The sequence below is a fragment of the Pseudophryne corroboree genome, chromosome 3, assembly GCF_028390025.1.
Source record: "Pseudophryne corroboree isolate aPseCor3 chromosome 3, aPseCor3.hap2, whole genome shotgun sequence".
Taxonomy (NCBI): Eukaryota; Metazoa; Chordata; class Amphibia; order Anura; family Myobatrachidae; genus Pseudophryne; species Pseudophryne corroboree.
In genome coordinates, this window is record NC_086446.1 from 3,197,578 (window position 1) to 3,225,127 (window position 27,550).

The window sequence follows — 27,550 nt, forward strand, 5'->3', positions numbered from 1 at the left end:
TACCAAAAAGAATGTTCTCAACAAAAGGCAAAGCTTCCAGAACCTTTTTGGATTCGGAATCAGCTTTCCATGTATGTAGCCAAATTGCTCTGCGAGCAGCTGCCGTTAAGGCTGAAGCTTTGGAAGCAATCGTACCCATATCCATTGCTGCTTCTTCTAGGAATAGTGCAGCCTGTTTCATATGGGCTATATGAGACTCCTGCTCCCTCGTAGGTGCTAAAAGCCCATTCTCTAATTCTTCAGCCCATTCCACTACCGCTTTTGCCATCCAGGCCGAGGCCATGGCCGGCCTTATGACTGCCCCTGACAGGGAAAAAATTTTTTTCAAAACACTATCCACTCTCCTGTCTGTGACATCATTTAATGATGTTGAAGGCAAAGGTAAAACGGATTTTCGCACCAGTTGAATGACGTGCTTATCTACTTAGGAGGCACTTCTCTTTTTAAACAGTCCCCAGTTGGAAAAAGGTAGTACGAATCCCATTTCCTTGGGATTTTGTATTTCTTATTGGGCATAGCCCAAGACTCCTCCATACTTTCCGTCAGTTCTTCTGACCCTGGAAATTCTACCCTCACTGTTCTGGTACATTTAAACACAGGTGTTTTTAGTTTTTACTACGGGCTCAACTGAGTCTTCCAGAGACAGAATAGCCTTCATTGCTCCAATTAACTCAGCTATATCTTCTGAGCGGAAGCCCTCTATTTGTCCTTCATAAGGTGAAGTAGAGTATATGGAGTCATCATCATCTGTTGTATCCTCCTGTGTAACTTGTGAATTGGATGATATATTTACCTTCGGTCTCTCGGCTTGTTGACTTGTAGAAGCTGTAGGGTCTATACCAGGGCTGGCCAAACCGGTCCTCGAGATCTACCAACAGTTCACTTTTCCAGACCACCTAGCTGGTGCACCGGTGTAGTCATTACTAATTAAGATGTGCTGCATTCATTCCTAACAGCCAAATCTACAGATCTCCAGGAGGCCTGGAAAACATGAACTGTTGGTAGATCTCGAGGACCGGTTTGGCCAGCCCTGGTCTATACCATAAGATGGGAGCGGCATGTAAGGGTTAACCGTGTAACCTATTCCTGCGATAGGAGCTGCAGGGGCCAACCTGTCAGCTATACTGGATATTCTGTGCAAATATGGCCCAGGGTGGATCTATTTGTTGTTGAACAGGGATCTGCCTAGTAGTCTGCTGAAATGAAAAACAATTTGCACACAATCCATTATCCAAGGATTGAGTTATTAACCCCACCTTGCAGGATAAACCTGTTTTGAGTGTTGGTGTTACTGTAGTAACCTCGTCACCTTTGCCGCTCTTAGACATGATAAATAATCAACTTATCCACAGTACTACACAATATGTGACGGAAAACACTTTATATTGCATAAAAAGTTATATCAATCTGATCCCCAACCCAAGCACCAGCATTAAGGTTCAGAAAAAAAAACACAGACAAACATATAAAGTCAACAATCACACTAGCAGTCAGTCACATGATATTATTAGTCATATAAGCATTTTATCAACTACAACACATTTCAAGTATGTAGGCGTACATCTACTGTTCTCTGTGTTATACAGTTATTTTAATGTATTCAGACGCAATTGCAGAGAAAACTACAGCATTGTACAAAAACTCATATACAATAGGCACTAAACTTAATTATTCATACTAACATAGTAGATAGAATTTTAGTGCTGTATAGCCCTTACTCTGTAGAGTGGGATACAGGGAGACTCACCCCACTTCCAGGATCGATCAATACGTTTGCAAACCGCTGAGTGGATCCAGATGCTACTAGTGTACACAGCCGCTCCAGTATCTTTATTGGACACAGACGCTCAGTGAACATTAGTGCATGCAGACAAGTCTCTTAGTGGTCAAACTTTAGTGTGTACAAATGCAACACCATGCTGCAACAGAGTTCCCTCATGGTAGCATCTAAGACAGAAGTGAGGCAATCAGTTCATGGCGGGAGACGCTCGGAAACTGGTCATGAACTGGGGGGAGGGGCGACCAGGAGAGCGTCTGACTCCCCACTGCTGGCATCAACCCTAGGGATCGCAGCCTCAAACTAATCCTGGATCCTCTGATCCCTAAAGCATAGCGCTGGAGCACCCATGGTGGCGGCACGCCAGCTACTGTTTGGTAGTCTCCTCCCAAATCAGTGCAGCTGTGTCCGTATTCCCCCTCTAAGTGGAACCGATGCCTTACCTTCTCACCGTGCTCTGGCCCCAGCCTGGTAACGTCTGCTGGACCTGCTAGCAACATCCGACACAGACGCCCATCGAGACAGCACTTGTACCGTGGGTAAGCGTTGTTGTGACCCGGCGGAGAGTTGTTGGAGCGACTCTTTCCAATATGCGTGTAAGACGCTGTTAGGAAAGTTCACTCAAAAAAAGGTAAGACTATAAAAATAAATCAAAAAAAGCTCTTAGGACTGCAAAACACAGCAGCCCTGTGACCATGGTCTGACTCCTGCCGCACCAAACAAAAAACAGATTAGACTGAGTCGGTGGGCGGGATTATGTGGACGAGCCCGGTGCATCCTGGGAGGCCACAAAGCTTGTGATCGATTTGGTGCCAATCCGCTGACGCTCAAGCATATCTCAATGTTATCCTGTGGATAACCTGTGTACCCAGCCGGAGAAATATATTTATTTATATCTATTGCTGGCAGTTAATAATTTCTACGTTACTCCAACATCTTCCCAATTCATGGCAATTTAGGGACATTTCACCATAGTCTTTATTGATAAATGTAACTTTTGGGCAATAATTTTCTATATATGTATTTTATTCCCAGCAGATGGATGTAGCAGCTGGAATGTCTCAGAGGATCATCTCACTTTATATCCAGATGGTGAAATAGAAGAAAAAAATGTCACCCAAGAATCTCCAGAAGAAATCCCTCTTACCCCAGTTATACATGTGGCACATCACCGTGCAGATATATCATCTGGTTCTTCTGATCATGGGGAATGTTCTCCTGATAACTCTGATTCATCTGTTACAGCTCTAAGAGTAGATACAGTGTTCCCCTCTACTACAGATGCCAAATGTTTTACACAGGACACACAGCTTATTACCCATCAGCCACAGAAGATGCCATTTCCATGTGTTGAGTGTGGGAAATGTTTTAGACAGAAATCACAACTTGTTAGACATCAGAGAAGTCACACAGGTGAGAAGCCATTTCCATGTTCTGAGTGTGGGAAATGTTTTAGACAGAAATCACATCTTGTTATACATCAGAGAAGTCACACAGGTGAGAAGCCATTTCCATGTTCTGAGTGTGGGAAATGTTTTAGACAGAAAGCATATCTTGTTACACATCAGAGAAGTCACACAGGTGAGAAGCCATTTCCATGTTCTGAGTGTGGGACATGTTTTAGACAGAAATCAGATCTTGTAAAACATCAGAGAAGGCACACAGGGGAGAAGCCATTTCCATGTTCTGAGTGTGGAAAATGTTTTATACAGAAATCAGATCTTGTAAAACATCAGAGAAGTCACACAGGTGAGAAACCATTTCCATGTTCTGAGTGTGGAAAATGTTTTGCAATTCAATCACATCTTGTTAAACATCAGAGAAGTCACACAGCGGAGAAGCCATTTCCATGTTTTAAGTGTGGGAAATGTTTTATACAGAAAACAGATCTTGTAAAACTTCAGCGAAACCACAGATGAAAAACTACACTGCTCAAAAAAATAAAGGGAACACTTAAACAACACAATGTAACTCCAAATCAATCACACTTCTGTGAAATCAAACTGTCCACTTAGAAAGCAACACTGATTAACAATCAATTTCACATGCTGTTGTGCAAATGGAATAGACAACAGGTGGAAATTATAGGCAATTAGCAAGACACTCCCAATAAAGGAGTTGTTCTGCAGGTCACAGACCACTTCTCAGCTCCTATGCTTTCTGGCTGATGTGTTGGTCACTTTTGAAAGCTGGTGGTGCTTTCACTCTAGTGGTAGCATGAGACGGAGTCTACAACCCACACAAGTGGCTCAGGTAGTGCAACTCATCCAGGATGGCACATCAATGCGAGCTGTGGCAAGAAGGTTTGCTGTGTCTATCAGTGTAGTGTTCAGAGCATGGAGGCGCTACCAGGAGACAGGCCAGTACATCAGGAGACGTGGAGGAGGCCGTAGGAGGGCAACAACCCAGCAGCAGGACTGCTAACCACCTTTGTGCAAGGAGGAACAGGAGGAGCACTGCCAGAGCCCTGCAAAATGACCTCCAGCAAGCCATAAATGTGCATGTGTCTACTCAAATGATCAGAAACAGACTCCATGAGGGTGGTATGAGGGCCCGACGTCCACAGGTGGGGGTTGTGGTTATAGCCCAACACCGTGCAGGACGTTTGGCATTTGCCAGAGAACACCAAAATTGGCAAATTCGCCACTGCCGCCCTGTGCTCTTCACAGATGAAAGCAGGTTCTCACTGAGCACATGTGACAGAGTCTGGAGATGCCAAGGAGAATGTTCTGCCTGCAACATCCTCCAGCATGACCGGTTTGGCAGTGGGTCAGTAATGGTGTGGGGTGGCATTTCTTTGGGGTGCCGCACAGCCCCCCATGTGCTCGCCAGAGGTAGCCTGACTGCCATTAGGTACTGAGATGAGATCCTCAGACCCCTTGTGAGACCATAAGCTGGTGCGGTTGGCCCTGGGTTCCTCCTAATACAAGATAATGCTAGACCTCATGTGGCTGGAGTGTGTCAGCAGTTCCTGCATGACGAAGGCATTGATGCTATGGACTGGCCTGCCCATTCCCCAGACTTGAATCCAATTGAGCACATCTGGGACATCATGTCTCGCTCCATCCACCAATGCCACGTTGCACCACAGACTGTCCAGGAGTTGGCGGATGCTTTAGTCCAGGTCTGGGAGGAGATCCCTCAGGAGACCATCCGCCACCTCATCAGGAGCATGCCCAGGCATTGTAGGGAAGTCATACAGGCACGTGGAGGCCACACACACTACTGAGCTTCATTTTGACTTGTTTTAAGGACATTACATCAAAGTTGGATCTGCCTGTAGTGTGTTTTTCCACTTTAATTTGAGTGTGTCTCCAAATCCAGACCTCCATGGGTTAATAAATGTGATTTCCATTGATAATTTTTGTGTGATTTTGTTGTCAGCACATTCAACTATGTAAAGAACAAAGTATTTAATAAGAATATTTCATTCATTCAGATCTAGGATGTGTTATTTTAGTGTTCCCTTTATTTTTTTGAGCAGTGTATTTCCATGACCTAAGTAAGTGGAGTTACTCAGATGATACTTTGTGTGTTAGCAATTGACAATATTTTATTCAGTAAGCATAGTGGTGCTCATTCAGGTGCGGTTGTTCTTGCTGCTGCCGTTTCCATCTTTTGCCATCTGCAGTTGTGATTATATGGTAATATGGGCAGAAGGTAACCTGAGCATAGGGACGCCCACTGGTGAAATATAATTTATATCCAGCAGCGTATAATTGCTGATACATTGGTACCATCATCTCAAGTCAGGTCATGTTGTTGCGTTTTGCCTCTGAAGACGCTCAGGATGAGCTGCTCTCCCAGGATGCTGAGGGCTCGCCAGTAGCAAGTAAGATTGCAACTGCTAATTTATGCACGCCTAGAAAATGGCGTCTGAATGGCAATGAGACCTACGTTTACCCGACCACCCCCCATTCCCACCCCCAAACACTGTTTATTTGTCACTCTCACCTTGCGACTAATTCCTTGGTGTGACCGCCATCACAATTCACTCACTGAGTATGCGTACTGACACTCACACGCACGCGTAGTAAGAAATCCGGCAAATGTTTGTACAATAGCCGCTATGTGACCGCACCTGAATGAGCCTCAGTATGTCTCCTGTCACTGGCTGTTTATTGACCTAATTATTTTAATAATACAATAAACTATCACAATGAGATCATAAAATGTATAAAATAAACATGGTGTATTACAGTTCAAACATATGTCATGTTATACTATTCCTCATGAATCAGCCTGGTGTTGTTATGATTTGTTTGGCTATGTGGTGATTACTGTATGGCAGTGTGATTACTGTATGAAGGTGTTGGGGATTACTGTGTGGCGGTGTGGTGATCACTGTGTGGCGGTGTGGTGATTACTGTATGGCCTTGTGATTACTGTGTGGCGGTGTGATTACTGTATGGCATTGTGATTACTGTATGATGGTGTAGTGATTACTGTATGGCATTGTGACTACTGTATAGCGGCGAGGTGATTACTGTATGGCATTGTGATTACTGTATGATGGTGTAGTGATTACTGTATGGCATTGTGATTACTGTATGATGGTGTAGTGATTACTGTATGGCATTGTGATTACTGTATGATGGTGTAGTGATTACTGTATGGCATTGTGACTACTGTATAGCGGCGAGGTGATTACTGTATGGCATTGTGATTACTGTATGATGGTGTAGTGATTACTGTATGGCATTGTGATTACTGTATGATGGTGTAGTGATTACTGTGTGGCGGTGTAGTGATTACTGTATAGCGGTGTAGTGATTACTGTATGGCATTGTGATTTCTGTATGATGGTGTAGTGATTACTGTATGGCGGTGTGGTGATTACTGTATAATGGTGTAGTGATTACTGTATGGCATTGTGATTACTGTATAGTGGTGTAGTGATTACTGTATGGCATTGTGATTACTGTATGATGGTGTAGTGATTACTGTATGGCGGTGTGGTGATTTCTGTACTGTGTAGCCGTGTGGTGATTACTGTATGACGGTGCAGTGATTACTGTATGGTGGTGTGGTAATCACTGTGTAATGATTACTGTTTGGCGGTGTAGTGATCACTGTATGGCGGTGTGGTGATTACTGTATAGCGGTGTAGTGATTACTGTATGGTAGTGTTGTGATTACTGTATGACAGTGTGGTGATTACTGTATGGCGGTGCAGTGATTACTGTATGGGGGTGTGGTAACCACTATGTGGCTGTGTGGTGATTTACGGTGTGGTGCTTACTGTATGGCGGTGTGGTGATTACTGTGTGGCTGTATAGTGATTACTGTATGGTGGTGTGATTATTTTGTGGCCGTGTGGTGATTACTGTATGACCGTGTAGTGATTACTGTATGGTGTGGTGATTACTGTATGGCGATGTAGTGATTACTGTATGGCTATGTGGTGATTTCTGTATGGCTGTGTAGTGATTACTGTATGGTGTGGTGATTACTTTATGGCGGTGTAGTGATTTCTGTATGGCGGTGTGGTGATTACTGTATGGCTATGTGGTGATTTCTGTATGGCAGTGTAGTGATTACTGTATGGTGTGATTACTGTATGGCTATGTGGTGATTTCTGTATGGCGGTGTAGTGATTACTGTATGACGGTGTGGTGATTACTGTATGGCAGTGTGATTACTGTATGGTGGTGTGATTACTGTATGGCCGTGTGGTGATTACTGTATGACGGTGTAGTGATTACTGTATGGCGGTGTGATTACTGTATGGCGGTGTAGTGATTACTGTATGGCCGTGTAGTGATTACTGTATGGCCGTGTGGTGATTACTGTATGACGGTGTGGTGATTACTGTATGGCCGTGTGGTGATTACTGTATGACGGTGTGGTGATTACTGTATGGCCGTGTGGTGATTACTGTATGATGGTGTAGTGATTACTGTGTGGCGGTGTAGTGATTACTGTGTGGCGGTGTAGTGATTACTGTATAGCGGTGTAGTGATTACTGTATGGCATTGTGATTTCTGTATGATGGTGTAGTGATTACTGTATGGCGGTGTGGTGATTACTGTATAATGGTGTAGTGATTACTGTATGGCATTGTGATTACTGTATAGTGGTGTAGTGATTACTGTATGGCATTGTGATTACTGTATGATGGTGTAGTGATTACTGTATGGCGGTGTGGTGATTTCTGTACTGTGTAGCCGTGTGGTGATTACTGTATGACGGTGCAGTGATTACTGTATGGTGGTGTGGTAATCACTGTGTAATGATTACTGTTTGGCGGTGTAGTGATCACTGTATGGCGGTGTGGTGATTACTGTATAGCGGTGTAGTGATTACTGTATGGTAGTGTTGTGATTACTGTATGACAGTGTGGTGATTACTGTATGGCGGCGCGGTGATTACTGTATGGGGGTGTGGTAACCACTATGTGGCTGTGTGGTGATTTACGGTGTGGTGCTTACTGTATGGCAGTGTGGTGATTACTGTGTGGCTGTATAGTGATTACTGTATGGTGGTGTGATTATTTTGTGGCCGTGTGGTGATTACTGTATGACCGTGTAGTGATTACTGTATGGCGATGTAGTGATTACTGTATGGCTATGTGGTGATTTCTGTATGGCTTTGTAGTGATTACTGTATGGTGTGGTGATTACTTTATGGCGGTGTAGTGATTTCTGTATGGCGGTGTGGTGATTACTGTATGGCTATGTGGTGATTTCTGTATGGCAGTGTAGTGATTACTGTATGGTGTGGTGATTACTGTATGGCTATGTGGTGATTTCTGTATGGCGGTGTAGTGATTACTGTATGACGGTGTGGTGATTACTGTATGGCAGTGTGATTACTGTATGGCGGTGTGATTACTGTATGGCGGTGTGATTACTGTATGGCGGTGTGGTGATTACTGTATGGCCGTGTGGTGATTACTGTATGACGGTGTAGTGATTACTGTATGGCGGTGTGATTACTGTATGGCGATGTAGTGATTACTGTATGGCCGTGTAGTGATTACTGTATGGCCGTGTGGTGATTACTGTATGGCCGTGTGGTGATAACTGTATGACGGTGTAGTGATTACTGTATGACCGTGTGATGATTCGTATTACCCAAATAACCTGGGATATTGCCGGGTTGACCTGGGTTGAGGTGCAGTGTGAAAGCACCAAAGTGATATATCCTGGGTCAAGCCACCCGGCATTTCAACCCGGGAATAAAGCAGGGTTATACACCGGTCTGACATGGGTCAATGTGCAGTGTGAAAGGGCCCTACCCAGGTTATTTAACCCGGTCGTCATATAAAGGTGCTGATTGGATATTCCTGTGTCCTCTTTGGTGATGTCATCAGCCAGAGCCATTGACACACAGACAGCACACCGCAGACAACAACAAAGCTGCATTCTAGAAGCTCAGCACTGTGAGGGAACGGCCTATTGGAGTGTTGAGGTGAGGGAGCTGCTGAGGATCAGGAGGAAGATGAGATATGCAGCCAAATCACAGGCACTGTGGAAGATGCCATAGTCTATAAATACATAAGGAAGTTGTTTGAAGCTTCTGGCATCAGCAGGTCATACATAGCCCTAAAGAAAAATTATATCAATGTCCATGACCATAATAAATATAAAAGTGGTGCAGCCAGGCTTGAATGGCAGTACTATGATCTGTGTGTCCATGTGTTAGGGAACACAGCACTAAGCACGCCTGTCATCTAGCCTAGCAGTGGTGGAAAGCAGCCAGGCCTGTTCCTCCAAATTCCCCAGCAGCGTGCAAGCCTCACAAGCACCCAAACCGTCATCACCTAGCAGTGGTGGAAAGCAGCCAGGCCTGTTCCTCCAAATCCCCCCAAGCAGCGTGCAAATCTCACAAGCACCCAAACCCATCATCACTGGTACTACTGTAGGAGCCTGCAGAAACCAATGTGCCAGATCCTTGTGTCACATCAAGACACCATCTCTCCAACCCACGGGCTGGGATCAGTGAGATGGCCCAAAGTACACTGACCCCAGCTTCTCGTGGAAATAGTATTATTTTTTAATTCAACACACTTCACACAGTGAAAATACTGGAGATGTTGCCCACGGCAACCATTTAGTCCTCGTGGCTTACTACTCTACTGGCACCGTTCTCGACAAGTAAGGGCTTCATTAAAACATAAACACAAAGAATTCCTCATACAGTTTAAGTTTTATTGGTAAAAAGCAAAATGATAAATGTTGCAGAATGTAGGTAGGGTGCAGGTGGGGGAAGGCCACAAACATGATCGCAAATACCACTGTGAATTTATATACACTTACTGCAAGATTCTTTTTGTTTCTTCACTCCACAGTATATATGGTTCCGCCAAGGAGGAGACCAAACAAAACCGAGCAAGCCGCCAGAGTGATGACTACGTTCTGGGTGAGAAATTATAGCAAATGCATGACGCAACGGCTGCGAGGGAAGATGCTCATCTGGAGAGGTTTCTGCAGGCAGGGCAAGATATGCAGAATACATTTATGACCCAGCTAAGGTCCATGCAGCAGGACTACAGTATGGAACACGTGAGGGAAAAAGGAAAACCAGGAAGTCCAGATGTCGTTAATCAACCGAATGTTTACCAAGAGTCAAGGCCAGCATACAGTACCACCACAGCAGCCGGCTCCACACAACCCTACTCATCCTTATCCCCACTACAACCCTGCCCCCCACTATGACCACACTCAACCTCCTCCGCAAAGGCTGGTAAATCCTGAGTATCCTGTTTACAGGAATTCACCTCTACTGGCCATTTTCAGATAAAATTAAAATGACTTATAAAAGGCCTTATGGTAATATTTTGATACTGTGGCGGTCATTCCGATCCGATCGCATGCTGCCATTTTTTGCAGCGCAGCGATCAGGTCACTACTGCGCATGCGTATGCACCACAATGCGCAGGTGCGTCGTACGGGTACAAAGCGGATCGTTGCTGGGCGATGGAGTTAATGAAGAATCCATTCGCACAGCCGATCGCAAGAAGATTCACAGGAAGAGGGAGTTAATGGGTGACAACTGACCGTTTTCTGGGAGTGGTTGGAAAAACGCAGGCGTGTCCAAGCGTTTGCAGGGCGCGTGTCTGACGTCCATACCGGGACCGGACAGGCTGAAGTGATCGCAGCGGCTGAGAAAGTTCAGACCTACTCAGAAACTGCACAAACTGTTTTTGTACTGGCCGGCTGCACAGGCGATCGCACACTTGCACAGCTAAAATACACTCCTCTGTGGGCGGCAAATATGCGTTCGCACGGCTGCTAAAAACAGCTAGCGAGCGATCAACTCGGAATGTTAGGTGTTTGGCTTATATGTGCAGATTTAACAATGTTTTGTTGGTATCCGGATGATAGATAGTGTCTAGTTAGACAGTCAATAGGCAGACACATGTTAAACAGACAAAAGGTCGTCATAAAAAAGGTAAACAGGTGTTTTTTTTATTGGACATGTTTTGGACTATTTCATACCTTCTCTATCCATGTTGGCATAGAGTTGGTTATAAACCTTGTGGCGAACGCAGCGAGCCTCAAGCCCAAAGCATTGCGAGTGAAGTGAGCCCCACCAGGGGAAGCCTTTCTACAATTGGGGGTCCCAGATGACAACACTGTCCACACAAACCCCAAAACTGCAAAAAGAATGTTGTCTACCTTTTATGTCGACCATTTTCATGTCAAACTTGTGACCCCATCGTCTTTTTGTACTGTCACTTATTTCATGTCACCTTTTGACTCTGTTGACCTTTTGACTGTCTAACGTGGTGTCTATCTATTGACTCTCTAACTGGACACTGTCTGTCTATTATACAACACCCGTTTTGTTATATAAAAATGTTTTGTAAAATTCTAATGATGGTTTATAATCTATTGTTTACGTTTATCATTGTCCGATGACTTTGCAAATCCCTTTTGAAGCGTATCGCACATACATGCTTTTAAATTGTGTTTCGATGTTCAATATTTCAAACACGAACGCTAGGTGAACGTAACATAAACATGAATTGCTTTAACTCAATAATTAGGGAAGGTTGTTCGCTAGAGCAGCCCTCTCTATAGATATAGGTGGTCATTCCGAGTTGATCGCTAGCTGCATTCGTTCGCTGTGCAGCGTTGAGGCAATAAAACGGCACTTCTGCACATGCATATGTGGCGCAATGCGCATGCGTGACGTGCTATTACAACGAACGATGTAGTTTCACACAGGGTCTAGTGAAGCTTTTTAGTCGCACTGCTGGCCGCATAGTGAGTGACAGGAAGTGGGCGTTTCTGGGTGTCAACTGACCATTTTCAGGAAGTGTTTTGAAAAACGCAGGCGTGCCAGGAAAAAACACAGGCATGGCTGGGCGAACGCAGGGCGTGTTTGTGATGTCAAAACAGGAACTGAACAGTCTGAAGTGATCGCAAGCGCTGAGTAGGTTTAGAGCTACTTAGAAACTGCCCAAAAAAACTTTGTAGCCGCTCTGCGATCCCTTCGTTCGCACTTCTGCTTAGCTAAAATACACTCCCAGTGGGCGGCGGCATAGCGTGTGCATGGCTGCTAAAAACTGCTAGCGAGCGAACAACTCGGAATGACCCCCATAGTCCCCTAAATAGTCTCAGAATGAAGTGCAGAGTAACCAAAGTCCGCATCCTGCACAGGCCACTCTGGCAGAAGTTGCTCCCTCCTCAGCTCACATCCACTGTGGAATGTACAACAAGCAGCCACAACGTCAAGCACGGTCATGTGGTCCACATCGTTGCACTTCATGAGGCAGTGCCAACGTCCTTGTAAGTGGCCAAAGGCAGTTTCAATGACCATACTTGCTGAACTCAGTGTAAATGTAATTTGATTTGGGGGTCAACCCTAGATGTTGCGTGAAGCTCTTCATCAGCCATCACCGTAAAGGGTCGGCTGCATCCCCAGTGATGTGATCTGGGATCTCGACTTCATTGACAGTCTTTGATTTCTAATTAAAATCCCGAAATAAAATATTGGCAGAAGGTATAATCACACGGGTATACTTGCTGATCCGCTTGTCCTCTCCTCTGTGAGGGACCAGCGCTACACACATCCTGGCCGGCCCCCAGTATGTAAGTAGATGGACACATATCTTGCTGCTGGAAGCCAGATCTTCGTCCAACTCTGAATAACCCCTGAGGTTTCCAAAGGAAAACCAAAAAGATAGATATGCACATAATAAAAAAACACGCACTGGCCAAAAAATAATTTCCAATAATTATGGTTCACTATGGCCTGTAAGATGATAAAGTGCCATCCTTTTCAATTATAATATTCAGCAGTGTTATTATGGGGAGCAATTATAGGGATGTTGGTCGGCACTGAGGATATCCACATGCCAGGAAACCCTGAATGCAGCAGAAAAATAAACCGCTGATATTGCCCAGCAAGGCCCATGTCACCTGGTATACGATGTTGGACACTGTCCATATCCCAACTCCAAATAGGCAAGAAAGTGTCCAATGTTCTCCAGGAGTTGTGTTCCACCACAAATGCAATGGCTAGCCTCCTGCTTGGTCCTATGGGTCTCCTGAAGTTGGTGGGGTCAGTAGATCCAAGAGGTAATACAACGTTTCAAGCAAAATCCTAAAGTGAGAATTCCACTGAACATGTTGAAAATTTTCAACCCTTTGCATGAATGCTTGTCTATGCTTGCGTTCTCTAGCCCTCAATCGTCTGTCTGCAGACAGGTTTAGGGTCAGGATGGTTATCACTGTAGCTGATATCAGGGATCTCCTCCTGCGCAGATACTGGTGTCGACGAATATCCCTCTGCCAATTACTGCTCCCTCCCCCTCCTCCTCCTGAAATAGCTGTACAGTATGCTCCAGAATGTCAGAAGCTGCAATCACCGCTCACTGGCTGCATCAAACAGCAGTACAGCAGAAGCAATCATGAACTCAGGGCTACACACGTGCTCCGTCGGCCATGATTGCTGCAATGCTGTGACCAGTCCCCACCTCCTCCTTTTTTTTTCCTTTTGACATCTCATCTTTATGAGCCACAAAAAGTCCATTTTAAATGACATTAATCGTGTTTACATGGGTGACCCAGGTTCAGTGTGAAAGGGGCCAACCAGGGAATAACCCGGATCGAAAGTGCAGTGTGTGTAAGGGGCTGACCTGGGTTCAAAATCGCAGGTTGTACCCGGGTTTGCGATGTAAAAGCGATATTATTTATACGGATAGTTAAAACCCCATTTTATGGGTATACTGTAAAAGAAGAGTCAAAACCAACATTTTCTATATAGGTAGTAGCTATTTATTGCCTTTGTCTTCACTTACACATATAGGGATAATTCCTCATATCCTTAATAGGGCTGATAGAGCGAAATGTAAAAACAAAAACATAATGTGATGAGAATAAATAAAAAACATAATGTGAGAATAGAAGAAATGCTGAGCACTGCTGTTATTCAGGAATTACGTTCTGTAAAGCTAATAAAGATTATATTTAGAAGACTCCGGCCATATTCTGGGCACTTTATCTGGTGTGTGGTACAGACCTTGTATTAACTTGAGTTCTGCGTCCCGCCTGGTTTAGATTGTCAGGTTACTGTCTTCTATAGGAGACAGTAGCATTCTGCCCCACATTGCTATGCCATCGTTATGTACTAAGGAGGAGGGTTTGGACATTATATATGGAGGTGGTGGTGGAAGGGGCTGTGGTTGGGAGGAGTTGGAGAGCACCCAGTGTCTGATTTGCAAAGCCGCAGGTTGGACAGGTCTGTTGTAGAGGAAAATGACTGGAGAGAACGTTGTTGATATCTACCCAGGGTTTAGTAAGTGGGGGAGAGCCAGTCCATTTCATCCAGGACACTGGCATGATGGTACATTTCAAGGTTAGGTGCAGTCAAACCATCTTTACGGGGGGTACACACGGACCGATGTTCAGCTAATTTCTAAGCAGTCTGACTAAATTGCTTAGAAATTAGCTGAACATCGCTCCGCGTGTAGGAGGGCCGGCGACAGCGATGCGCGGTCCCATGCGTCGCTATTGCCGGTGCTAAATTGGCCTGCATGTAGGCACAATCTAGCAGGTCACTCATTTCACCACTGGGTGAAATGAGTGCCCCTCCCACCCGTCCACTCCCCCTCGCTCAGCACACATCGCACTGCGCTGAGCGGGGGGAGAGATGTGTGCTGAGCGGTCTGTGCTAGACCACTCAGCACACATCTCTAGGGAAATCTCCCTGTCAGTACGGCCCTTAAGTCTTAGATCTAAGCAGATGAGCCGTAGCCATTCCAGGTCCTTTATCTTTCCAAATAAAAGACAAGATAACAGTATAGACTTTACTTACAAAGCATGTTGGGACCACATATGGTATCGCTCAGAGAAACAATTTTGGAGAGTAGCATGACATTTTATTCTATGTAAGAGGTCAATAAGTCTTGCAAAAACTATTTACCCTCACGTTCTAAAAGAATGTATTCCTGTAGGTGCTATGGTGTCAGAGTATGGGGGTAGGGGGTGTTTGAAGAGACCATGTCAGTGGTGCATGATCAGACCTGGAAATAAGTAATATGGTAACATGGGAAACTGACTGCAGAGACCATTTATCAGCCAATAGGAGATCAATCCTCATATAGGATTTATGTACAGTAGAGTAATAGGTGTAATTACTCATCCCTAGATTCTTCATCTGCCATGAATCATACAGATCGTATTCTTCCAGCAAATGTGACAAAGCACAAGCAAGGTAACGGGCTGCATGACGGGTGTTAAAGGAGGATTTATCTAAATGAGGGTCAGGTGCAACATTAAAACCACCCATAAGAAACAATTCTCCTTTTTAAACCTCTTGATTTTTTTGTAAGGAAACCTGTGCTGTCTAGCTTTGGGGGCATACAGTGACATAAAGGTGACATATCTGGAACCTAACTTCCCAACAAGGATCAAATATCGACCATTGCAGTCCACCCATGAATTCTCCAGTTTACAGGGACAGTTCTAAGAAGGATGGTCACATGAAATATAACAAGTCGGGAAAGTATGATTGGTAAACCGGAGGTAGAATGCAATGATAAGTGAGATTCCTGTATTGCTACTAAATCTACTTTCTAGACAGCAAAATATATTAAGGCAAGGCGTCTTGTCGGGAGAGTTGAGAATCTTTGACATGGATAATTAAAAATATAACCACTTGTATAAAGAAGACATCAAGAGAGGTCAATGTTAATGAGTCTCAACCAAAATGTAGAGGAGAAAGCTCCTCAAGGTGTGGACAATTTGATCAAAAGTGGTAACTTGGGAGGTGTAAGGGAAAGCAGGCAAAAAAAATATATGATTTTAAACCTACCGGTAAATCTTTTTCTCTTAGTCCGTAGAGGATGCTGGGGACTCCGTAAGGACCATGGGGATAGACGGGCACCGCAGGAGACATGGGCACTTTAAGAAAGACTTTAGGTATGGGTGTGTACTGACTCCTCCCTCTATGCTCCTCCTCCAGATTCCAGTTAGAGAAACTGTGCCCAGAGGAGACGGACAGTACGAGGAAAGGATTTTTGTAATCCAAGGGCGAGATTCATACCAGCCCACACCATCCACACCGTATAACTTGTGATATACTATCCAGTTAACAGTATGAAAAAACAACATAGCATCAGTCCAAGACCAATGAAAACTATAACATAACCCTTATGTAAGCAAAACTATATACAAGTCTTGCAGAAGTATTCCGCATACCAAAGCTCCCAAACGGGCGGGAGAGTGCGGATGACTCTACAGCACTGATTGAGCAAACAGAACAGGAGGTCCTCTTCAGCCCGGGTATCAAGCTTATAGAACTTTGCAAAGGTGTTTGAAACCGACCAAGTAGCAGCTCAGCATAGTTGTAGTGCCGAGATCCCTCGGGCAGCCGCCCAAGACGAGCCCACCTTCCTAGTGGAATGGGCCTTGACCGATTTTGGTAACGGCAATCCAGCCGTAGAATGCGCCTGCTGAATCGTGTTACAGATCCAGCGAGCAATAGTCTGTTTCGAAGCAGGGGCGCCAACCTAGTTGGCTGCGTATAGGATAAACAGTGCTTCTGTTTTTCTGACTCTAGCCGTTCTGGCCACGTAAATTTTCAAAGCCCTGACTACATCAAGGGACTCAGAATCCTCCAAGTCTTGCGTAGCCACAGGCACCACAATAGGTTGGTTTATATGAAAAGATGACACCACCTTAGGCAAGAATTGAGGACGGGTCCGCAATTCCGCTCTATCCATATGGAAACCAGATAGGGGCTTTTATGAGACAAAGCCGCCAATTCCGACACTCGCCTAGCCGAAGCCAAGGCCAACAACATGACCACTTTCCACGTGAGATATTTTAACTGCACCATTGAAGTGGTTCAAACCAGTGCGACTTAAGGAAACTCAACACCACGTTAAGGTCCCAAGGCGCCACCGGAGGTATAAAAGGAGGCTGAATATGCAGCACTCCCTTTACAAAAATCTGTACTTCTGTAAGAAAAGCCAATTCTTTTTGAAAGAAAATGGATAAGGCCGAAATCTGAACCTTAATGGAGCCTAATTTTAGGCCCAAATTCACTCCAGTCTGTAGGAAGTTAAGGAAACGGCCCAGATGGAATTCTTCTGTAGGAGAATTCCTGGCCTCACACCAAGAAACATATTTTCGCCATATACGGTGATGATGTTTAGCTGTCACGCCCTTCCTAGCCTTTATCGGTGTAGGAATGACCTCATCCGGAATGCCTTTATCCGCTAGGATCCTACGTTCAACCGCCATGCCGTCAAACGCAGCCGCGGTAAGTCTTGGAACAGACAGGGCCCCTGTTGCAACAGGTCCTGTCGTAGAGGAAGAGGCCACGAATCTTCTGTGAGCATTTCCAGCAGATCCGGATACCATGTCCTTCTTGGCCAATCTGGAACAATGCAAATTGTTCTCACTCCTCTTTTTCTTATTATTCTCAACACCTTGGGTATGAGAGGAAGAGGAGGAAACACATAGACCGACTTGAACACCCATGGTGTCACTAGGGCGTCTACAGCTACTGCCTGGGGGTCTTTTGATCTGGCGCAATACCTCTGTAGCTTTTTGTTGAGGCGGGACGCCATCATGTCTATCTGGGGCAGTCCCCACTGACTTGCAATCTGTACGAAGACTTCCTGATGAAGTCCCCACTCTCCTGGATGCAGGTCGTGTCTGCTGAGGAAGTCTGCTTCCCAGTTGTCCACTCCCGGAATGAACACTGCTGACAGTGCGCTTATATGATTTTCCGCCCAGCGAAGAATCCTGGTGGCTTCCGCCACTGCCACTCTGCTCCTTGTTCCGCCTTGGCGGTTTACATGAGCCACTGCGGTGATGTTGTCTGACTGGATCAGAACTGGTTGGTCGCGAAGTAAGGTCTCCGCTTTACGTAGGGCATTGTATATGGCCCTCAGTTCCAGGATGTTGATGTGAAGACGTCTCTTGACTTGACCACAGACCTTGGAAGTTTCTTCCCTGTGTGACTGCTCCCCAACCTCGGAGGCTCGCGTCCATGGTCACCAGGATCCAGTCCTGAATGCCGAACCTGCGGCCTTCTAGAAGGTGAGCACTCTGCAGCCACCACAGGAGAGATACCCTGGCTCTGGGGGACAGGGTGATCAACTGAATTTGTAGATGTGACCCGGACCACTTGTCTAGTAGGTCCCATTGGAAAGTCCTCGCATGGAACCTGCCGAAGGGAATGGCTTCATATGATGCCACCATCTTTCCCAGGACTCGAGTGCAGTGATGCACTGACACCTGTTTTTTTTTTTTTTTTAAATTGTTTATTTTAATTTTCAGGGTATAAACTTTACATGTTACAAACATTACTGCAGCCTCCCCCCTTTCTTGGGGTGGGCTGTTCTGTCTAATATTACATTACCAATAACAGAAATATAACCTTATAATAAGGAATATGTGGTTCCCACAATGCAAAGATACAGCCAAGAGTTATGTCTCAGGGTGTACAGAGACTATTCAAACGGGTGGGGACCAACACACAGGTTCGTACTTAAGACTGTAGGAGGGTAGAGACTAGAGAGATAGAACCTGAGAGGCGAGAAAAAGAGACAGGGGAGATGGGGAGGGAATAGAGTAGGAGGAGAGGTGACAGGGTTAGGGAAATGCCGCTGGTACGCCCCCGTTTTGCGCTGGTACGTGCATGGCGCTATCACTAAATGGAAAGTGCTACTCGGGGAACACGGAAAGGACATGTTGGGGAAATCCTCTGAGCTACTTGACAGGCTAGGAGAGTACAGGGATCATAATAGTAGGGCCGTCGAGCTCCTGGGGGGTCGAGCTCCGTGTGCGGGAGCCTGTGAGTCAAACCAAAGTTCCCATATTTGAAGAAACTGAAAAGATCTGTTATGGAGGTATGCAGTGATTTTTTCCATGCTTGCGAAGTACCATACTTTGTTGATGATCTGTTGTATAGGGGGGGACTCCCTCTTTTTCCAATTTAGGGCAATTGCGCATCTAGCCGCGTTCAAGATCTGTGTCAGTAATTTACCGGAGTTCGGAGGTGCATTGGCAGTGGGGAGGCCTAGCAGGAAGGACCAAGGATCTTTGTATATCCGGGTCTGGAGCACTGTACTCAACAGGTGGGCGACTGAGTCCCAGAATAGCTCGATATTAGGGCACGTCCACCATATATGGAGGGAAGAGCCGTGTCCGCCGCATCCTCTCCAGCACAATGGCTGAGAGGAGGGAAACATTTTGTGTAGTCTGGAGGGGACTAGATACCACCGATATAAGATTTTATATGCGTTTTCCTTAACTAGGGTTGAAATCGAGGATTTTGCGGCAGCCGCAAAGACATCTGACCAATCATAGTCATCTGGTATCGGGCCAAGGTCCTGTTCCCACTTGAGTATAAAAGCCGGGGTCGTCTCCTTATCCCCTACCTGGAGGAGGGAATACAGTTGGGATATGATTCCACGCGCAAGCGGTTTGTAATAACAATAGGACTCCAGGGTGGAGAGAGGTTGGAATGGGGATGTGCTTGTTAAGGACGAGACAAAGTGTCTCACCTGGAGATAGGTAAAAGGATTCGCATCCGGGAAGTCATATTTTGACGCAATTTCCGGTAAGGGTATACAAGTCCCCTCGGACAATACATCTAGAACAAAGCGGATGTTATGTGTCGACCATGAGTGCGAGCGGGTCATGGAATGGCCTGGGACGAACGAAGGGTTGCCCCATAATGGAGTAAGCGCCGAAGGGGCTGACAGCATGTGGAAATGGCGTGTACAATAGTCCCAGATCTGACAAGTGAATTCCAGAACCGGGTGGAGTTGCAAATGGGGGGGTCTAGATTTAGGAGGGGATAAGAGTAGAGACGATAGAGGAGTGTGGCTAAGTGTCCTCTCTAACTGGAGCCAACGTATGGACTGTGTAGGGGCGAACCATGCAACCGCTTGGCTGAGATGGGTAGCCAGATAGTAAAGACGGATATCTGGGAATCCTCTCCCCCCTTCTTGTACTGGTCTACGGAGGGTAGAGAACCCTATCCTAGGAGTTTTATTTCTCCACACAAAACGTAGTAACCACGTATGAATTTGTGCCAGTACCGAGTCCGGTACTTTCACTGGTAACGTTTGAAATAGATAGAGGAGGCGGGGGACAATATTCATTTTCAGAGCTATGATACGGCCTAACCAAGATATGATTAATGATTGCCATTTATGGAGATCGGCCTTAAGATTTTTAAGCAAAGGCGAGAAATTTTCCTTAAACAAGTCTCCGTATCGGCTCGTAACACTGACACCTGTTTTGGCTTCAATAGGTTCCTGACCAGAGTCATGAGTTCCTGAGCTTTTTCTATCGGAAGATAAACCCTTTTCTGGTCTGTATCCAGAATCATGCCCAACAAGGTCAGCCAAATCGTAGGAACTAACTGCGACTTTGGGATATTGAGAATCCAGCCGTGTTGCTGTAACACCTTCAGTGAAAGTGAGACGCTGTTCAGCAACTGCTCTCTTGATCTCGCTTTTATGAGATCGTCCAAGTACGGGATAATTGTGACACCTTGCTTGAGCAGGAGCACCATCATTTCCGCCATTACCTTGGTGAAAATCCTCGGGGACGTGGAAAGCCCAAACGGCAACATCTGAAATTGGTAATGACAATCCTGTACCGCAAATCTCAGGTACGCCTGATGAGGTGGATAAATGGGAACATGAAGGTATGCATCCTTTATGTCCAGAGATACCATAAAATCCCCCCCTTCCAGGCTGGCGATGACCGCTCTTAGCGATTCCATCTTGAATTTGAACCTTTTCAAGTATAGGTTCAGGGATTTGAAATTTAAAATGGGTCTGACCGAACCGTCCGGTTTCGGGACTACAAACAGGGTTGAGTAATATCCCCCTCCTTGTTGAAGCAGGGGAACCTTGACCACCACCTGTTGAAGATACAATTTGTGAATTGTATTTAACACTATCTCCCTTTCCGGGGGAGAAGCTATTAGGGCCGATTTGAAAAACCGGCGAGGAGCCACCTCTTCGAATTCCAGCTTGTAACCATGAGAAACAATTTCTATTGCCCCGGGATCCACCTGTGAGTGAACCCAGATGTGGCTGAAAACTCGAAGACGTGCCCCCACTGGGGCAGACTCCTTTAGCGGAGCCCCAGCGTCATGCGGTGGATTTTGTAGAGGCCGGGGAGGACTTCTGTTCCTGGGAACTAGCTGTGTTGTGCAGCTTTTTCCCTCTGCCCTTACCTCTAGCAAGAAAGGACGCACCTCGTACTTTCTTGTTTCTTTGTGATCGAAAGGACTGCATTTGATAATGTTGCGCTTTCTTAGGCTGTGAGGGAGTATAAGGCAAAAAATTTAATTTACCAGCTGTAGCTGTGGAGACCAGGTCCGAGAGACCTTCCCCAAACAATTCCTCACCCCTGTAAGGTAAAACCTCTATATGCCTCTTTGAGTCGGCATCACCTGTCCGTTGCCGGGTCCATAGGACTCGTCTAGCAGAAATCGACATAGCGTTGATTCTAGAACCCAGTAGACTAATGTCTCTTTGAGCATCTCTCATATATGACAGCATCTTTTATATGTCCTAGGGTCAATAAAATGGTATCCTTATCTAGGGTCTCAATTTCTGCTGATACAGTATCTGTCCATGCTGCTACAGTGCTACAAACCCAGGCCGGCGCAATCGCCGGTCTAAGTAAGGTACCAGAATGTGTGTAAATGGACTTCAAGGTAACCTCCTGCTTGCGGTCAGCAGGATCCCTGAGGGTAGCCGTATCTTGGGATGGCAGCGCTACCTTTTTGGATAAGCGTGTCAATGCTTTGTCCACCCTAGGGGAGGATTCCCACCATATCTTGTCCGTTGGCGGGAAAGGATACGCCATAAGAATCCTTTTGGGAATCTGCAGTTTTTTGTCTGGATATTCCCAAGCTTTTTCACATAATTCGTTCAACTCATGTGAGGGGGGAAAGGTTACCTCAGGTTTCTTTCCCTTATACATGTGTACCCTCGTGTCAGGGACAGGGGGTTACTCTGTGATATGCAAAATATATTTTATTGCAATAATCATATATCGAATACAATTAGCCAATTTTGGCTGTAACTTTGCATCATCGTAGTCGACACTGGAGTCAGAATCCGTCTTGGTATCTGGGTCTACTATTTGGGATAGTGGGCGCTTTTGAGACCCCGAAGGTCCCTGCGATATATGGACAGACATGGGTTGACTCCCTGGCTGTTCCCTAGCTGCAGCTTTGTCTAATCTTTTGTGCAATAAATTTACATTAGCACTTAAAACATTCCACATATCCATCCAGTCAGGTGTCGGCGTTGTCGACGGAGACACCACATTCATTTGCTCCCCCTCCTCCCTAGGAGAGCCTTCTACCTCAGACATGTCAACACACGCGTACCGACACACCACACACTCAGGGAATCCTCTTATCTGAAGACAGTTCCCCCACAAGGCCCTTTGGAAAGACAGAGAGAGAGTATGCCAGCACACACCCAGCACTATATGACCCTGGAAAAAACACAATAAATATATGTTTACCCAGTAGCGCTGTTTATATATATATATATATATATATATATATATATATATATATATATAGAATTGAAGACTACGGCGCTCGGGTGCAGTTTTGTGATAATTATACCCAAAGTATGAATTAAAGATTCTTAAAATATGGTAAAAAAAATATTAATATATAGGGAATATAGTAAAGTAAACACCCCTATTTCATATATAAACACTTCTCAATAGGTTATCTGAGTGGCAGCTTGTAATACATATACATATGCTTGGCATGCATATAAAATCTGTTACAAGAATTGATGAAAACAAGCGCCCAAGAGTGTGGTGATTAAATTTAGGGGGAATGAAGGTGTAGAGGAACGGATGATAAGGATCAGTTTAAAACACTTATCTGGTAGATAGGAACTCGGCTCAAGCAGCACTCTTTTTGTGGCTTAAAAACATGCGGATAAAACAGAAGAAAACTAACATAGTGTATACCATTTATGTTTCGTATTATGTTACTGCTTAATTTCACAGGCCTAGTTAGGGAACTAGCTTATTCCCAAAGAAGATAAATGTACAGCCTGGGCAGTGTATATATTAAAAATACAAAGAATTTAATAACATAATCACATAAAAATACACATAAAATAGCTGTATAGCATGCGTACAGAATAAAAAATTATATCAGGCTTATCTGTCCATAATAATGACTGGAATGCATGCGTACAGAATTTAAAATTGTTTGAGGCTTATCTGTCCATAAAAGGAGATGTCTGCAGGTACTCCCAACGCGTTTCGTCCGTCAGCAACAGGACTTCATCAAGGGGATGACCACACTGAGCAAGTTTTGCTCTATTTATGCCCAAAGGAGGTAATTAGTAATGACATCACTTCCTGTGATTATCATTAATTTTGTTGGAGGAAAAACACATTTTTGATATTCTAAATTGCACTCAAAACAGTGACAAGTAGATGAAAATACGAATAAAGCATGAAAGAACCGAAAAAAAGGAGAAAACAGGTATAGATAACGTGTAGTAGCAGCTATTGCTGTCAGAATTAGCGGTGGAACGCATGTGGAACGCATGTGGAACGCATGCGTCATTTCCGCCCGGCGTTGTGCAGTTCTTGTGCAGTAAAATACCGATAATGTCTATCGTGTGAGGAGTTGAATAGGAAAGCAGGGTGGGGGGTGGTAAAGCTAATGGAAATCATAGAGCGATCCAATATATAGTGCCAAGTAGAGAAAGAAAGAAGATTAGCGGTGACACGCACCGCCATGACAGAGATGTCACTTCCGTGAGAGATGCGGAAGTGAGTTGGTGAGAGTGACGTGATTGTTAATGTGGTGGAACGCACCGCCATTAACTTCCGAAAGAAAGAAAATTAGCGGTGACACGCACCGCCATGACAGAGGCGTCACTTCCGTGAGATATGCGGAAGTGAGTTAGTTAGTGAGAGTGACGTGTTTGTTAATGTGGTGGAACGCACCGCCATTAACTTCCGGCCATAGGAATAGTGATTCTAGTGCTGTGACGCGCATATCCATTCATGTAATGAGGAAGTGCATCATATGATAATTATTGTTGAGACCACTATAGTGATTATTCAACCAAGTAGTCTTATATTATAATTTACTAAAGTGCAAAATATCATAGTGTTTTTATATATATATATATATATATATATATATATATAACCTAAGTGGTGGTAATTTAAAGTGACAGTGCCCTGGAATGTATTAGCATTTAATTTTAAAGTGACAGTGCCGTAATTAGTGTTATTTATTTTGAGTGCAGTAAGAAATCGATATTAATGATTTTGTATGTAATATATATGAAATCTGGACCCTTTTTTCTTTTTTAGAAAATAGCCGATACAGTCATATGGATTCATTGTTTCTTAGTCATTCAAATGTCCATAGTTCCTTAAAGTCAGTCTTGTACATCGCTTGGAGTCGTCTTATACTACTTCCCACGTTTGTTTTTAATATCGTCTGATGGAGAATTTAGCTGGAAAAAAACCATAAGATGGCTTATGACATAAAGTCTTGACTAAATGTAAATAAAAATATGTATAACAAGGAAACCAGTTTCTTACTTAATTATGTATCAAAAAGGAATAATGAATAAAGAAGGAGATAAAGAGGTGATAAAAAGGTGTGTGAGGAATGAAGCATCAAAGAAAAGGGGCAATTTCGAAGGCTTCATTCAATCCTAGCGGGGATAAGGTCTTAAGTTCATATATCCAGAACATTTCCCATTTCGAAAACTTATTTAGGATATCGCCCCCTCTTTCTCCAAGTTTTACCAATTCTATTGCTTTAAATGAAATATCTTCCGGATTTGATTTATGTTTTTCTGTGAAATGTTTGGAAACGGTATGGTTGTCTATCTTGTTCTTGATATTTCTAATATGCTCTTGAATTCGTAACTTCAGGACTCTTTTCGTCTTTCCGACGTACTTTAATCCACATGTGCACTCCAGCAGGTATATTACCATGGTCGAATTACAGTTTAAGAAGTCTTTAATGCTGTATTCTTTAGTGCTATTGTGATTGGTGAATTTTTTCCTATTTGGATGAAGATATTTGCAGATATTACAGTTTCCACATTTATAGCATCCTTTACAGTTAATAAAGGTGCTATTTCCGGGTTTATTCCTGTTTTGTAGGTGACTTGGAGCCAAAATGTCTTTCAGGCTGCTAGTTTTGCGGAATACAATGTCTGGTTTTGATGGGAGAATATCTTTTAGTATTGGATCCATTTGTAAGATATTCCAGTGCTTATTGATGGACTTTTTGATGATATGTTCTTGATTGCTAAATGTAGTGATGAATGGAGTGAAATTGTCAGATTTCTTTTGTGTTTGTTTGTTGAATAGATCCGTTCTTTGTACGTTGGCCGTCTTTTTCAATGCTTCATTTATCACACGTTCTGGATATCTCTTTTCCTTAAATCTGGTGGCATATGTTGTTAGTTGGTTATTGCAATCCTGTTCGTTACTGCAGTTGCGTTTGATGCGATAAAACTGAGAGTATGGGATGTTAGTTTTCCAATTCCGAGCATGACAACTTTTGAAATGAAGGTAGCTATTGGTGTCTACTTCTTTTATATGATTACTGGTTATGACTTTTGAGTCGGAACTCGAGACGGTAAGATCCAGATAATGTACACTTTCTTTGCTGATCTCGTATGTAAACTTCAAATTATATTGGTTTGTAGTGAGTAATTGAAAAAAGCTTCTGAATATTTCCTCATCTCCTTCCCAAATGATCAAAATATCATCTATATATCGTTTGTAGACGATCGGATTTTTCGAAAATGGATTATTATTGTAGATGCACTCTTCTTCCCATGAGCCCATTAGTAAATTGGCAAAGCTGGGAGCAAATGATGTACCCATGGCTGTTCCACAGATTTGCAGGTAGAAGGTCCGCTGGAATGTAAAATAGTTGTGACTCAGAATGAATTTCATGAAGTCACAGATTGCATTCTTATGAGATGTTGATAGTTCTGGGTCTTTATCCAGGTATCTTCTGCAAGCTTCTATTCCCTTTTCATGGACAATGGAGGTATATAGGCTTTGCACATCGATAGTGATCCAGAGGTAGGAATCCTTCCATTCCACTGAGGACAGTATATTGATTACACTATTGGTGTCTTTCAAAAAGGATGGTAGGTTGATTACATATTTACACAAAAAGATGTCTACATATTCAGATAAATGGCTAGTAAGGGAGTCAATCCCTGCGATGATAGGTCTGCCAGGAGGTTTGGAAAGATTCTTATGTATCTTCGGGAGGTGGTAAAAAGTTGGTATTACCGGTGTTGTCGTCATAAGGTACTGGAATTCATTTTTATCCAGAGTATTCTTTTGAAAATAGTGTACCAATAAAATTCTGAGTTCTTCTACAAAAAGATTGGTTGGATCTTGTGGAAGCTGTTTGTAGGATGATGCATCATGTAGAAGGCGTAGAGCTTCGCATTCATATGCCTCTCTGTCGAGGATGACAATGCCACCTCCTTTATCTGCCTGTTTGATAATAATTTCATTGTTATTTTGTAACTTTTTAAGAGCTTCTTTTTCTTTGTTCTTCAGGTTTGAAAAGGAGGATTTCTTAATTTCGGCGTCGCAAAGGTCCTTTCTCACTAATTCCTGGAATACGTTTATATGATTACCTTTAGATTCAAGAGGGTAATACTTCGATTTCCTTTTTAGTCCTGATTTTGAAGGTTCAATTAGGTCTGTTTGTTGTTCTTTCTTCGCAAAATGTCTCTTTAGGGTAAGGGATCTTGAGAACTTATTGAGATCTATGAATGTGTCGAATTTATTCATCTGTTTGTCAGGTGCAAATTTTAAACCCTTGCTTAAGAGTGATATTTCTGCTTCATTAAGAATATGACTAGAAAGGTTGAATATTCCTTGTTCCATAGGGTTCTTTATGGTAGGTAGCGTCTTTTGTTTGTTCTTCCTATGCCCGCCCCTTGTCCCTCTTCTTCTTGGAGGCTTCTTTTCATGGGGGAGATCCCTTTCAGTCTTTCTCTGAAGAATGTTTTCCTTGAAGAGAATGTGTTGTCTGTTATTGGGTCCGGGGATAAAAAATCGGAGTCACTATTTGACTCTAATCTTTGAAGCGCTGAAAATCTGTTATTTGTGGCTGCAATTTTTGAAGTCGTCGGATAGGTTCTTTCTTTTTCATGATGTATTTGTTGTCGATTTTGATTGCGAAAGTTCTTATTCCTATATGGTGTTGTTTTCCATTTCCTCGCTCCTGGGTCCTGATATACAGGAATGTGTTGGTATTGTTTGTCTTGAAATCTGCTCCAGT

The 27,550-nt window shown here is 44.0% G+C and overlaps 2 protein-coding genes across 2 annotated transcripts in view; one reads left to right on the forward strand and one right to left on the reverse strand.

The window, feature by feature from the left end:
• LOC135056555 (uncharacterized) overlaps nt 1-27,550 on the reverse strand; it is a 637,874-nt gene that overhangs the window by 423,855 nt on the left and 186,469 nt on the right. The gene's annotated exons all lie outside the window — the stretch shown is intronic.
• The window catches only part of LOC135057891 (uncharacterized), a 124,357-nt gene that overhangs the window by 32,266 nt on the left and 64,541 nt on the right, over nt 1-27,550 (forward strand). The window contains exons 7-10 of the mRNA XM_063963609.1: nt 2,813-3,691; nt 13,195-13,308; nt 15,380-15,445; nt 15,564-15,607. Of these exons, the coding sequence (XP_063819679.1) occupies nt 2,813-3,691; nt 13,195-13,308; nt 15,380-15,445; nt 15,564-15,607 (1,103 nt within the window). The remainder of the gene's footprint in view (nt 1-2,812; nt 3,692-13,194; nt 13,309-15,379; nt 15,446-15,563; nt 15,608-27,550) is intronic.